Here is a 15540-nt window from a genome sequence, read left to right as displayed (position 1 = left end):
TTGTTTCCAAGTACAGGATGTGGGAGAGGAAGAGTCACCCACCATTTCTCTCTCTTTCTGGTGCTTAGCACAGTGCATGGCACTTAGGAGGGCCTTGAGAAATACCTCTTAAGTGAATGTATGTATTTAGTAAATTCTGATGGAAGCTGTCAAAGCAGCTCTGAAACCTACAGGTACCAGTGTTGCCTGGTCGTACTTGTCTGGACTCTTGATTGCACGTGTCAGACACCATTAAACAAAAAGGGGGCTTTGGGCTTCCCTGGTGGCGCAGTGGTTGGGAGTCTGCCTGCCAATGCAGGGGACACGGGTTCGAGCCCTGGTCTGGGAGGATCCCACGTGCCGCGGAGCAACTAAGCCCGTGAGCCACAACTACTGAGCCTGCGCGTCTGGAGGCTGTGCTCCGCAACAAGAGAGGCCCGCGCACCGCGATGAAGAGTGGCCCCCGCTCGCCGCAACTGGAGAAAGCCCTCGCACAGAAACGAAGACCCAACACAGCCAAAAATAAATATAAATAAATAAATTAATTAATTAAAGAAACGTTTAAAAAAAATACTTTCAAAAAAAAAGGGGGCTTTGCTGGAAGGATCCTGGGGCAAGTGGCCAGCCAAGCCTTACGTAAAGGCAGGATGTGTCTGGGCTTCTTCAGGAGCCTTGGAAGCTGGGGTCAGCATGGCACGCCTTCACCCGTGTCTCACCATTTGTTCCACTGGTGTTCTGTGCAAGACCAGATGCATCTACTCTTTGTCTACTTAGCAGGAAAAAAGGCCGTAGACAGAGCGGGAGTTCCATATGTCACAGCTTTGCTATCTGGAGAAAGTTCCAGATCGAAAATCCTTAGGAAGACTCTGGTTGACTTAGTTCAACCAGTTAGTTAGTGTCAGAAGTCCTGGGGGTTATACAAAATGACCTCATGACAGGTAGTCCTGGGAGGGCGCACGGAGCCATGAAGCTGTCAAAACAACGTATCCATTTAAGTTGGTTGTTAGAAATGGCCTCCTGCGTAGTGAACTAAATCCACATGCAATGCTGGAGATGATGCTGCAAAATGAAGAAGACCTATTTATTTGTGAGTGCGAGTGCATAAAACATATATCCTTCCTTTGACAGCAGGCATTCAGCAATCCGGATTTCATATTCTATCAAGATAAAGTAGAGCTGCCTAAATAAAAATTGCTAATATTAACAGAGCGCTTAACGACATGCCCCAGCTTCTTCCCTAAATGCTTTACATGGTTAATCTCCTTTAATCCTCACAAGAACCCTATGGTCTAATAAGTATTATTATTATTACTATTATTATTCCCGTTTTAAAAAGAGGAAACAGAAAAGTAGAAAGTGGTTGAGTCGGTATCCAAACCCCTGTGCTCTGATTCAGGGTCCTAAACCACCATGGAGTACTGTCTTGCCAAGAAACTCCTTAGGAGATGCAAAGCTATCTTTAGAAGTTACGATTTGTGTACCATGCGATTTCAAAGCCACGTGTCATGAGGACATCCAATGTGGCACAGGTTTTAGAATCAGACCTAAGTTGGAATCTCGATTCTGACGACCTTAGCGTAAGCATGCGCAAGTGGTTTATTCACCTATTAAACGGGACTAAGAGTATTTTCTTCTCAGGACTGTATGTGCACATACTGAGCCTTCAAGGCGTCATGCTCTCACCCATCACCCCGTCCAGGGGACCAGGGGTGGAGCCGGGACGCGCCTGGGCCTCCAGGTTCGTCACCAGGGGGCGCGCGCTTGCGCTCTGGCCTCCGGTGTCTCCTGAGAGGCTCAGGGCCAGCGACTCCAGGTAGCGCATGCGTGTCTTGATCCCGCGGTTGCGATTGGCTTTCAGGCGGCTGACCTGGAGTGCGCATGCGCTAAGGCAAAAGGCTAGCGTCTCGGGTAAGATGGCTGCCAAAACTTTCGCGTCCCGCTTCCGAGGCTCCCGACGCTTTTTGAGTGGCTTCGTGGCTGGAGCCGTCGCGGGCGCTATGGGAACCGGGCTAACTGTCGTGCAGTTTCTCCGGAGTCGGGACGCTGAGCCAGCGTTGGCGGTGAGGGAGCCGGACGGTGAGTGTGTGGGTCCCCAGGTCTTGGGCCCGGGCTGCTACCTCGGGCAGGAGCCGTAACCATGGACGTGCGCTGTCTCCACTCGCCCGGCCCTTGGTCGTCTGCCTTGCAGTCTCCCGGCTCGGCTTCCTCTCCCCGCGTTGTGTCTCACCTGCCTGCTCCATGTACTTCCTTCCCCTTGGGGATCTACTACCCCGACATGTCTGTTTTTATTGTTTATGTCCCCCCCTAGATTGTTAGCTCCATAAGCGCTCGGACGGTGTCAGTTTTCTTCTCCACCAGCCCTGTACCTGGTACATAATTGGCATCCAGTACGTATGGATGAATGAACGAATGAACACATAGTTTTAGCAGATCAGTTAACTGTCCTCAATTTATCATCGTTCAAATGAAGAATACCTGCTGGCCCTTCTTCAAAGGATGTAAAGCCGCAGGTTACCAGGTGTACCTTATATTTGACAAAGTAAATGAGCTCATGCTCTTTTCTTTTTGTCTCGGATATACTAATTTAACTTGCTCCTCCTGATACTTGGCATTTAGCAAGAGAGCAACTCTGGTGGGTTGAAGCCTGGAGAGCGCATCAAGAGAGAATTATTTGGAAACCGACTCCCTGTTCCGTGCGTGCTTGGTTTCTCCCACTAGGAAAAGCAATACCAGTTTTACCACTGTCTTGCTGCAGCACACATCTCTGCTTCAGTACCAGAACATTGAGGAAGAGTGTCAGTGAACGATGGTCTTTTTTTTTCTGGCTGCGTTGGGTCTTCGTTGCTGCACGCGGGCTTTCTCTAGTTGCGGCGAGCGGGGGCTACCCTTTGTTGCGGTGCGCGGGCTTCTCATTGCGGTGGCTTCTCGTTGCAGAGCACCGGCTCTAGGCACACGGGCTCACAGGCTCAGCAGCCGTGGCGCACGGGCTTAGTTGCTCCACGGCATGTGGGATCTTCCCGGACCAGGGCTTGAACCCGTGTCCCCTGCATTGGCAGGCGGATTCTAAACCACTGCACCACCAGGGAAGCCCCTGAACGATGGTCTTTTAAAAAAATTTAAAAGGCTGTGCTTTTGTCCCCACATTAACTCTTAGAACATAATGAGTAGGTAGGCTGTCTCGCATTCAATCATATCAATGACTAGTAATGACAGGAGTTTTTTCTTTGCTGCTTTTGTATACACTGTACTTTGTGGGGCAGAGATTTTGAAAATTTGATGTGAAAGACCAGCAAGATCAGGTCCTTATTTAACAGTTAATGAGGTACTTCCCTGGTGGCGCAGTGGTTAAGAATCCGCCTGCCAATGTAGGGCACACGGGTTCGAGCCCTGGTCCAGGATGATCCCACATGCCTCGGAGCAACTAAGCCCGTGCACCACAACTACTGAGCCTGCGCTCTAGCAACAAGAGAAGCCACCTCATTGAGAAGCCTGTGCACCTCACCGCAACTAGAGAAAGCCCGCGGGCAGCAAAGAAGACCCAACAGCAATCAATCAATAAGAAAATAAATAAATTAGAAAAATAAAAAAAATTGTTTTTTAAATTAGAAAACAACGGTTAATGAAATAGCTACAGTTTACCTGGATAGAACTATACAACTGATTATAGGCAAAACCAGTATTTTGCCTACTGTCTCTTTTCTTTGCTTTATAAGTAATTGCAAAAATGAGATCACCTGGTTGATTAAATTGTTGAGTCAGTCCTTTGTCTTACCCCCTTCCTTATAATTTTTTATTCCTAATAGTAGTCACTAACTGTTATTTTTTTCCCCTGTTTTTCATTTTTAGGTTCTTCAGAAAGGGCTCTCTTAGAACAATTTGGATTCCCTTTAACTGGAACAGAGACGAGGTGCTACACTAACCATGCCTTGTCTTATGATCAGTCAAAGCGGGTTCCTAGATGGGTTCTTGAACATATATCCAAGAGGAAGATAACGGGTAGGTGGTTAGAAGCAAAGGCATTGAAGAAAGATGTTTCCAAATTTAAAACGAGGATTATTAATAATTTCAACTTTTTCTACTTTACAGCACATTTAGAAAATGATGGTGTTTGTATGGCTCACTAGATAAATGGACCCTGCCTGGCAACCAGGGCGCCCTAGACCCTTCCAGGCTGTCTCAGGGGTTGAGAGGATCTGTATCTTGACACATTAATTGGAGGCTTTGTCATAAATATTGTTGCAATGAGCACCACTCATTCATTACCTCCACAAATGCTTTTTTTTTCTTTTCCTGCCTCAGGTTTATTTGTACAAATAGCACAGGAGGACACCAGCCCCATGCAGACAGCAGCCCAGGGGTCACACCAGTCCTTCTGTCCTCACATTGGCAGATAAAGGTCTCTACTCCAGAGCCTTTGTGGGGTTCTGGGCACCTTTGGGAGCCTGAGCTGGAGCTGGAGCCGCAGCTGCACCTGCAGCCTTGGCCTTCGTTTGAGCCTTGGCCTGGGACTTTGGCTGGCAGAGCCTGAGACCCTTGGCGATGCGGGCATGAGCACGTTTCCCGAGCTTGGGGTGAGCAATGTAGGCAAGTCGACTGAGCTTGCGGCTGCCGCCCGTTGGGATCTTGGGCTTGACCTCCTTGGGCTTTACGAGAGCCTCTTTTAAAAAATTAATTAATTAATTATTTTTGGCTGCATTGGGTCTTTGTTGCTGCGCGCAGGCTTTCTTTAGTTGTGGTGAGCGGGGGCTACTCTTCATTGTGGTGTGTGGGCTTCTCATTGCGGTGGCTTCTCTTGTTGTGGAGCACGGGCTCTAGGCACGCGGGCTCAGTACTTGTGGCTCGTGGGCTCTAGAGCACAGGCTCAGTAGTTGTGGCGCACAGGCTTAGTTGCTCCGCGGCATGTGGGATCTTCCCGGACCAGGGCTCGAACCCGTATCCCCTGCATTGGCAGGCGGATTCTTAACCTCTGCGCCACCAGGGAAGTCCCTTTACGAGAGCCTTTATAGCCTCAGCACGTGCACTTATGGCCTTGGCGTTGTTGGCCTGCATCTTCTTCAGGCCCTTCTTGTTGTGCTTCTTGGCAAAGCGCATGTTCCTCAGGAACTTGGGGTCCACCCCCTTAAGAGATTCATATCGTTGTGATCGGGGTTTCTTGATGCCGTTTCTGTGCTGCTTTCGGGACTGGTTGTGCATGGTGTGGTTCTTGGACTTGACTAGGTCTGCACCGGGGCCTGCCCACAAATGCTTTTTAAGTGCCTACCTTGTGCATAGCACTGTGCTGAGCCTTGGGGTTATATCAGTGACCAGAGTAGATGGTCTCTACCCCCAAGGCACTTTGAATTGGGGAGGGGGTGGGTGGACCTATCAAATAATCATAAATGTATAATTACAATTGGCAATAACTGTTCTGAAGGAAAAATGATTGCAAGTTGGGATAGTTTAATTAAGGAACAGTAAAGAATACGATGAGAGATTATAACAGGAGAACCTGATAACTGATTAGCGAGGCTTCTTTGAGAAAGTGGCCTGAAGAGTGGATGGCAGTCACTCAGGCAGAGGAGTTGGGTGGGCAGCGGGGGTATGGAGAGGAGCGTTCCAGGCAGGGAAAGAGAAGCACAGTTGCATCTTTAAAGGCCCCCATGTGAAGAGTTTGGTTCGGTTACGGAACTCAAGGAAGGCCAGTTTGGCTGGAGCAAGGGAGAACGTGATGTGAAATGCGACTGGAGAGGCAGGCAGGTGTGTGAGCCTGTTCACGTGTCCTCAGGTTTCTTGGTGCGTTCCTGTAATTAAGATGACCAGATCTTGCTGGTCAACGTCAGATTGGTTTCTAAGTAGCCTACTCCAATTTACACTCCCACCATCATTATTTGTCCTATCTCTCCCAGCCCTCACACATAATGAGCGTTATTGAGCTTTACCAATTTATTAGTTGATTTTATTTATGTTTATTGATTACCAGTGAGGGTTAATATTTTGTGAATTATTCTTTCTTTGTGAATTTTTCTTTACGATTTTCAATAGGGATATTCTTTTTTTAAATTATTTTATTTATTTATCTTGGCTGCATCGGGTCTTAGTTGAGGCATGCAGGATCTTTAGTTGTGGCATGTGGGCTCTTAGTTGCAGCATGCAGACTTTGTTGCGGCATGCAGACTCTTAGTTGCAGCATGCATGCAGGATCTAGTTCCCTGACTAGGGATCGAACCCGGGCCCCCTGCATTGGGAGTGCGGAGTCTTACCCACTGGACCACCAGGGAAGTCCCAGGGATATTCTTTTTTGAATTTTGTAGGAGTTCTTTTTTATATTAAGTATATTACTTTTTGTCATAGTTGTTTTATTCCCATTCTCTTATTTGCCTGTTAATTTGCTATATGGCCCACAAATTATTTCTCCATTGCTTTACAGTGCATGCTATGTTTAAATATATTAAAATGCTGATACTAAGATGAGTGTGTGCCTTTATAGAGTACACATTAACCAGCAGAATATCGGGAGGCTTGGAATATGCTTGCTGCTAGAAGGAAACTGATGTAGGCATAAACTTTATCATAGCAGGTGAAATTGATTATGTATTTACATCAAGAGAAACTCACTTGATGTAGTCTCAAGCCTGATAAATTTCCTTTAAATACAAAAATTTTCCCAAGATGAAATTTCAGCTTTACTAATTTTATCTTGCTGTTAAGTTATCATTTTCAGAGGCATATAAGAAAAGCACTGTTTCATCTTGTAAATCACGTGAGCTGTGTAATTTTGAGGAGGTAAAATAGAGCTAATTAATATTATTTGAAAACAAGAAGCAATATACCTGTGATTTACTTATTATAGTGTAAAGCATCTTCTGTTTTAGTTATGACAGACTAAGTTATTTAGATTAACTCTCCTGCTAAAAACAACAAGAAATGTTATTAGCAGTATATAAAAAGTATATAGAAAAAAAAAATCACTAAAAAAAAAATAACATGAAGAGGGACTTCCCTGGTGGTCCAGTGGTTAAGAATCTGCCTTCAAATGCAGGGGACGTGGGTTTGATCCCTGGTTGGGGAACTAAGATCCCACATGCCACGGGGCAGCTAAGCCCACGCGCTTTGGAGCCCGTACGCCGCAACTAGAGAGAAGCCCATGTGCCCCAACGAAGACCCAGTGCAGCAAAAAAAAAAAAAAAAAAAAATTGTCTCAGAAGCCAGCTTCCTGGCTTCTGATCCTGGCTTTAAAAACAAACAAACAGGGGCTTCCCTGGTGGCGCAGTGGTTGAGGGTCTGCCTGCCAGTGCAGGGGACACGGGTTCGAGCCCTGGTCTGGGAAGATCCCACATGCCGCGGAGCAACTATGCCCGTGAGCCACAGCTGCTGAGCCTGCGCGTCTGGAGCCTGTGCTCCGCAACAGGAGAGGCCGCGATAGTGAGAGGCCCGCGCACCGCGATGAAGAGTGGCCCCCGCTCTCCGCAACTAGAGAAAGCCCTCGCACAGAAAAGAAGACCCAACACAGCTAAAGATAAATGAATAAATAAATAAATTAATAAAAAAAATATTAAAACAAACAAACAAACAAAACATGAAGAGGCAACATGATAGTAGAGCTTTTTTGCCAGGCCAATATTTGGGGGAATGCCAGAATCCAGAGGGGTAAGGGTGGCCCTGGTAAACCAAAGCCACATTGCCTTTGGTTCTGCAGCCTTATGGGGTCAGGGGGACTGAAGGCAAGACCTAGGGCTCACCCAAGGTAGATTATCTTACAGGAGACCCTTCCCACATTAACCTGGAACCCCAGAGGGCTGCACCCTCGGGGAAGGGTGAACCAGAACTTACTTGCCTGCCCACCATAGGGAACTACACGGAAGGTTGCCTTGGCACTGAGCAGACAAGGATCAAAAAGGAAAATAAAAAGTTTGTTCTAGAGAAGTTGAGGCCACAAACTGGCTGTCATGCAGACTTGTAGCCCAAAGCCATGTAGCCTGTACAGATCAAAGAACCTTAAACCCTGAGCTTGGTTTACTGTGGTCCTCCACTGCTAATGCCTCCAGACACTGGACAGAAGTAAGTTTACATCCTCTCTTCAGGAAGGCATCTTCATCCTAGGATTTTGGAAATTCCCACAAATGATTTTTCTTTTTTTTTTTTTTTTTAATTTATTTTTGGCTGTGTTGGGTCTTTGTTGCTGCATGTGGGCTTTCTCTAGTTGTGGTGAGTGGGGGCTACTGTTCGTTGTGGTGCACGTGCTTCTTGTTGCGGTGAACGGGCTTCTCATTGCGGTGGCTTCTCTTGTTGTGGAGCACGGGCTCTAGGCGCACAGGCTCAGTAGTTGTGGCTCTCGGGCTCTAGAGCGCAGGCTCAGTAGTTGTGGCGCACGGACTTAGTTGCTCTGCAGCATGTGGGGTCTTCCCGGACCAGGGCTCGAACCCGTGTCCCCTGCATTGGCAGGCGGATTCTTAACCACTGCGCCACCAGGGAAGTCCCCCCCCCGCCCCCAAATGATTTTTCAAGGGCAGTGAGCACCAGACAAAGAAAACCAGACATACCAGGAAGTGATTCCAATGGTAATGACACTTTGAGAAGTTTACTAGTAATTCTCTGTTTACAGTTATTATTATTTTTTTATGGGGTGATTCTAAGAAGCTAGACATTAGATACTTTACTCTGAACCTTGGGGTCTGATAATTTAATTTTTTTCTTGATTGAATGAAATGACGTTAGAATCAGTAACTTCATTAATCCCCACTTTACACTTTTTTGAGTAGCAGCCTGAGTATATTCCATTTGTCCTCATAATTTTTATAGTTTAACAAGGCCTATCCTAATGACAGTGGAAAACATAGTGTTAGGATTCGCTGATGTCCACGGTGGCAAACTATTCTGGAGGTATCAGAATATAAGTAAAATTGAGATTTTGTCTCTCCTGTGTGGTGCTCAGATATTTTGTGTCAGGAGTTTCTGGATTGATCTCATAACCTAAATGTTTGTTTTGTCATGGCTTAAGAGGCAGTAAGCAAGATATCAGAGGCACTCTCCCTCCTCTAGGCTGTGCCTGCCCAGAACAAATTGTTTTGTGTCTATATATATCCATTATTTCAGTACATATAAACTTGTCAAATACCGTTGTACAACATACAATACATGGGGGTCTTTTGTTTTTGGCCATGCCACACGGCACGTGGGATCTTAATTTGCCGAGCAGGGATCGCACCCACGCACCCCACACGGAGTCTTAGCCATTGGACCTCCAAGGAAGTCCCCGTGGGGGTCTTTTTTAAAAAGCAAGAGTGTATTTAGTAACTAAGCTTTTTATACAGCTCAGCTATTTGATTGGTCATTGCTTTTACATAGATACTATCCAAGGGATTTTTCCCTTTAACTTGAAAGGCCAGAAATAAAAGTATATGAGATGAGATAGCTGCACTATATGAAAAACATTCTTTCCTGGACTAGTCCTTGCTAAATTCAGGTGAAGTATCCGAGCTATCCCAGGAACTTGAGACACGCGTGCTGTCACTACGTACTAGCTGCTCAGAGAGATACCAGCCAGCAGCAAGCAGCTTGCCTTGCTTAGAGAATCTTGAGAGATATTTGTCCACTGGTAACTTACCATTTTGTGTGTTTTTCTTCAGGTGATGCAGACAGAAAACATTGTAAATTCAAGCCAGATCCCAACATCCCTCCAACCTTCAGTGCCTTCAACGAGGACTATGTTGGCAGTGGGTGGTCACGAGGCCACATGGCTCCAGCAGGAGATAACAAATTCTCATCTGTAGGCATATTTTTTGGGAGGGATGGGAACACAGGGCTGGTATTATGTGTACCATGGGACTTGGAAATTAAAAACCTAGGAGCCAAACCCTAACACTTGAGAATTTTCATACCCTATTTTGTCTTTTTCTGCCTGACTTCACTTCCTTTCTTTGCTCAGATGCTCAGACATTTTTAAACAGGTTGAGGAAAACTAAATGCTATGCAAAAGGGAATTGGAAAGCCACTAGGAGCTAAAGCTACTCGCTCATTTTTATCTTGAAAAATTTCAGACCTGTAGAAAAGTTGAAAAAAGAACACAGCAAAAATATTTTGACTTGTAGAAAAGTTGAGGATAGTACAGCAAAAACATTTTGATACATATATTTTACATATGCATTTTTTTAAACCATGGACAGTGAATTGCAGACATTGTAACACTTCACGCCTAAGTAGATTGCTCGGGAGATTGTACTGTCTAAAGATGAGGATATTTGAATATATGTCAGGTGTATCATTATACCAAGAAATGTGTGCAAGTGTATTTTTGTATATTTGTACAATAATATCCAGTATACAGTTCTCATTCAGATTTGCCAAATTTTCCCAATCATGTCCTTTACAACTTTTTTTTGGATTCAGTATCTAATCATGAATCACATATTACATTTAGTTGTCATGTCTCTCTAGCCTCCTTTAATTTAGGATAATTTCTCTGCCAAAAAAAGGCGAGAAATGTCTTTTCTGACTGGCATTTATTGCATGAATTGGTGATTATTATCATTAAGATAGTGGTTCTTAACCTTGGATACTCATTGTAACTACCTTGGGAAGTTTTAAAAAATCCTGATGCCCAGACCTGTAACCCAGAGCAGTTAAATTAGAAATTCTAGGGGTTGGGACCCAGGCATCGATATTTTTGAAGCTCCCTAGGTTATTTCAATGTGCATCCAAGGCTGAGAGCCACTGTCTGATGAGAGGGTATTTGGTGGCCTTGGCAGTGTAGACCAATGAAAGGAAATCCAGTGACAGAGCCTTGGGTTTACAGGTCAGAAGTGTGAGATGAATGAACACATGGTGGCTAGAAATTCAGAAGAACAGGACTTTTTTGTGCCACTCTTGAACTAATGTGTTTGCACTGTACTAAAATACTACCGTGCTCCTGAAAGCTGCCCTTTGTTGAGAAATCCTCTGCCAGAGGCTTAGCACTAGAATTCACCTTTTAGCTTTATACTGGAAATTTTTCGTTCATAGAGTCTACATTATAGGTTTGAATTTTATAAATTGTGAAGAAAAGCAGCACACCAAACTACTTCTTTTGTTATAGTCCTTATTCTGAATAATCATTATTGAGCTTTCTGTCATGGAGTAGCTGTGGCTTTTGTTTATCTAAACAGATAGTTGCTGTAATTGCCTGGAGCTAAGGTATGAATAAGGAACTGGTTGTCTCTGCTTTGTAAAATCTCTCTCAAAGGGAAAGGTATTTCAGTGCAAGTTACTGTTTTTATTTCTTTTCACAGAAAGCCATGGCTGAAACCTTTTACCTTTCTAATATCGTGCCTCAGAATTTTGATAATAATGCTGGTTATTGGAACAGGTGAGGGGTGAGAGTTTTTAAAATGTGATTCTGTGGGAGATGAGTGATGTGACAGGAGAATGTGTGCCTAGCACCTGTTTCTGCCTTTGGTTTTTCAAATGTTAACACTACTGAAGATAAATATTTTGGGCTAGTTTTCTTTGCTAGATTTGGAAGTATAGACTTCAAAACATAGCCAGCCATTTTGGTCATGTTTCCTCTGGTCAGAAGTCAAGTTCTGGAAGAAACTACTAAAAATCTTATTACTGAGGCAGTAGAACACTATGTTTATAGGCAGAGGATACTGTATTTTTCTCCACTTGTATTTAAAGAGTTGCTGAGCTTTTTAAGAACAGTTTTGGTACCGTTGAACATAACCATTACCAGTTTTTGATAGAAGCTGTCTACAGTAGTCCCCCGTTATCCATGGTTTTGCTTTTTGCTGTTTGTTACTCACCGTCCACAGTCCAAAAATATTAAGTGGCAAATTCCAGAAATTAACAATTCATAAATTTTAAATTGGCGCGTTGCTGAGTAACCTGTTAAAATCTAGCGCCTCCTGCTGTGTCCTGCCCGGGATGTGAATCCTCCCTTTGTACAGCGTATTCCCCCCATTGGTCAGTAACTGTCTCGCTTTCATAGTGCTTGTGTTCAAGTAACCCTTACTTTACTTAATAATGGCCCGCAAACGCAAGAGTAGTGTTGCTAGCAACTTGGATTTGCTGAAGAGAAGCTGTAAAGTGCTTCCCTTAAGTGAAAAGGTAAAAGTTGTTGACTTAAGAAAGAAAAAAAATTGTATGCTGAGATGGTTGAGATCTGTGGTAAAAAGGAATCTTATATCTGTGAAACTGTGAAGAAGAAAAAAGAAACTCATGCTAGTTCTGCTGTTGCATCTCCAGCTGCAAAAGTTATGGCCACTAAGCATAAGTGCTTAGTTTAGATGGAAAAGTCATTAAATTTGTACAATAAGATATTTTGAGAGAGAGAGAGAGACCACACCCATATAAGTTTTACTACAGTATATTGTTATAATTGTTCTATTTTATTATTAGCTATTGTGTTAATCTCTTACTATACCTAATTTATAAATTAAACTTTATCATAGGTATATATGTATAGGAAAGAACATAGTGTATATAGGATTTGGCACTGTCTGCGGTTTCAGAAATTCACTGAGGGTCTTGGTACGTATTCTCTGTGGATGGGGGGGGCTACTGTCTAAAATCATCTGGGCATTCTGTATTTTTCTGATGCTTTCATGCAGTTCTGTCAGGGGATCTTTTGAGCATTTAAAACTGGTACAAATATCTCATGCTATTGCGTTTTCCCCAAACATTACTGTGTGGTTTAAAATAATGAAGAGAGCACCTCACACTAAAAAAAGACTTCAACAATTATCAGTCATGGCCCACATTTTTTCATCTACATACCCTCCTTTCCCCCTACGCAGATTATTTTAAGCAGGTCACAGATATTTTATCCACAAATTTTTTTTTAAATTAATTAATTAATTTATTTTTATTTTTGGCTGTGTTGGGTCTTCGTTTCTGTGCGAGGGCTTTCTCTAGTTGCGGTGAGCGGGGGCCACTCTTCATCGCGGTGTGCGGGCCTCTCACTGTCGCGGCCTCTCTTGTTGCGGAGCACAGGCTCCAGACGCGCAGGCTCAGTAGTTGTGGCTCACGGGCCTAGTTGCTCCGCGGCATATGGGATCTTCCCAGACCAGGGCTCGAACCCATGTCCCCTGCATTGGCAGGCAGATTCTCAACCACTGCGCCACCAGGGAAGCCCCACAAATATTTTGATATATATTTTTAGAAGATAAGAATTCTTTAAAAATATAACCACAGTACTGTCATGGCCCCTAAAAATGTAACAGTAATTCAGTAATTCCTTATTAACAATTTTACAATCAGTGTTCAAATTTCCCTGCCGGTTTTTACCTTTTTTTTTTTTTTTTTTTGGTTGATTCTAACACAGTCCACACATAGATTTGGGTAATATGTCTCTTCAGTCCCTTTTAATCTGTAGGCTTCTCCTCTTCTCCCTGCCCCCGCAGATTATTGGTTGAAGATCTGGGATGTTTGTCCTATAGCGTTTTCTTTCCATATTCGGACTGATTACATACCTTCGGAAGCATTTAACATTTTCCTTTTTCAAGGGATATACTTTTTGGAGGAAAACTTTACCTTCAATTGGACATATATGCTATAAGATGTAATGTTGATTTTACTTTTTAGATACAGAAACTGAGGAATGATGTCATGCATTGTTACCTCTCATAAATTGCTTCCAACTGCAGTATAACAAAGTGCATATTAAAACTACTTGCCAGGGCTTCCCTGGTGGCGCAGTGGTTAAGAATCCACCGGCCAATGCAGGGGACACGGGTTCGAGCCCTGGTCCGGGAAGATCCCACATGCCACGGAGCAACTAAGCCCATGTGCCACAACTACTGAGCCTGTGCTCTAGAGTCTGTGAGCCGCAACTACTGAGCCCGAGTTCCACAACTACTGAAGCCCGTGTGCCTAGAGCCTGTGCTCTGCAACAAGAGAAGCCACCCAATGAGAAGCCCACGCACAGCAACAAAGACCCAATGCAGCCAAAAGTAAAAATAAATAAATTTATTTAAAAAATAAAACTACTTGCCATTTTTATCTAATAAATTAGCAAGAACAGTTTTTAAATGATTATTCCCAGTGTTGTAAAGAGTCTTGTGAAACTGCTGTTTCGTATTTTGGAGTTTATAGAGTAAATTTGTACAATCTCATTAAAAATATTAGTTTTACATATAATCAAGCATCATTAAAATATTTATTCAATAAAGTAATTCTGGCCCTTGAAATTTATTCTAAGGAATTAATACAGTGTTGCATTATTTAAGAAATGTCAGGATAAACCCAATTGTCCTACAATAGGAGTAGTTACATAAAAAAGATATATCAACTTTTTGAAATGATATGTAATTCTTGAAAAAAGTTTATTTGAGAACTAGGACATAGAAAAATATGAGAGGAAACAAAACAAAATTTCAGTTATAAACTATGTTGAATGCACACACAGGAAAATGTAGGTAGTTGTATAAATGCGTGTATTTTTAAAGTTTTTCCATGCAGTAAACACACTGGGAAGAACATTGCTTACATGCTTATAGTGTTTTGTGCCATATTCTCTTTACATTGATTTCTCTAATATTCTTGGTTTCTCTCCTAAGGACTTGATATGGTTTGCTGCTTCTTCTACATTTATGTGTGAGAATATCACACATCTTTTTGCTTTGTTTCTCAGAATAGAAATGTACTGTCGAGAACTGACAGAGAGGTTTGAGGACGTCTGGATAGTATCTGGACCGCTGACCTTACCTCAGACTGGAAGCAATGGAAGGAAAACGGTTAGTTACCAGGTAGGAACGTGTTTTAATATTCAAGCTTATGTTATTTGCATGAGGTTATAATCTCATTCTTCATTCTACTTTTCAATTTCATTTATTCACCAGGATTTATTGAGCACCTGTTGGAATGATAGGCATAGAGGATAAAATGATGGGTTAAAAAGCAAGCACTGACTTCAAGGAGGTCACAGTTTAGAAGGGGAAATAGACATGTTATCAGTTAATTATGTTAAAGTGTGACCTGATGTATAAACGCATAGATGTAGTGTAGTACATAGATAGTAGTGTCAGAACGAACTGACCAACCCTATTTGTGGGGGTCAGGAAGACTTCACAGAGGAGGAGATGTTTTTTTTGGCCCTGCTGCATGTGGGATCTTAGTTTCTCGACCAGGGATTGAACCCTCACCCCCTGCATTGGAAGTGCAGAGTCTTAACCACTGGACCGCCAGGGAAGTTCCCCAAGGAGGAGATTTTTGAGCTAGATCTTGATGGGTGAGTAAGAGTGAACTGAGTCAGGAGGGAAGCACGGGGACTCCAGAGGATTGACAGTGTGAGCGCCGGACACTTAAGATCAATAGCAGAATTCTGGGGTTTAGGTATCGTTACAGACACGGGCTGAACTCAGGCAGGTGGAGTGAGGAGGAATAGAGGAATACAGGAAAGAGTAATCACAAATTCACTTTTTACGTGAAGAAGAGGGAAGAATTCAGGAAGACATCCAGATTGCAGTTAGTTGAATAAATGGGAGGAAAAACTTTTCTTTTAGATGCTTGGATTTTTTTAAAAAGGTGAAGTTTTTTTTACACGCACGATATTTGAGAACTTTATGAATTGAAGGAAAGGGAGATTGAAGATATAAGAGAGTATAATTA

The 15540-nt window shown here is 43.3% G+C and overlaps 1 protein-coding gene and 1 pseudogene across 10 annotated transcripts in view; one reads left to right on the top strand and one right to left on the bottom strand.

The window, feature by feature from the left end:
• The first annotated feature begins 1885 nt into the window (after positions 1-1885).
• Positions 1886-15540, top strand: part of EXOG (exo/endonuclease G) — a 34851-nt gene continuing 21196 nt past the window's right edge. For all 10 annotated transcript variants that reach the window (XR_011075650.1, XR_011075651.1, XR_011075648.1 and 7 more), the window contains exons 1-5: positions 1886-2055; positions 3826-3975; positions 9585-9724; positions 11223-11299; positions 14564-14678. Coding sequence is in view for 1 of the 10 variants with exons in the window: in XM_068557562.1 (XP_068413663.1) it covers positions 1893-2055; positions 3826-3975; positions 9585-9724; positions 11223-11299; positions 14564-14678 (645 nt within the window). In the remaining 9 variants the exon portion in view is untranslated. The remainder of the gene's footprint in view (positions 2056-3825; positions 3976-9584; positions 9725-11222; positions 11300-14563; positions 14679-15540) is intronic.
• On the bottom strand, positions 4260-6390 carry LOC137773248 (large ribosomal subunit protein eL29 pseudogene; annotated as a pseudogene).

This window comes from Eschrichtius robustus, chromosome 12 (genome assembly GCF_028021215.1).
Source record: "Eschrichtius robustus isolate mEscRob2 chromosome 12, mEscRob2.pri, whole genome shotgun sequence".
Taxonomy (NCBI): domain Eukaryota; kingdom Metazoa; phylum Chordata; class Mammalia; order Artiodactyla; family Eschrichtiidae; genus Eschrichtius; species Eschrichtius robustus.
Note: the sequence above shows the minus strand (reverse complement) of the source record. Positions and strands in the feature narration are given on the sequence as shown.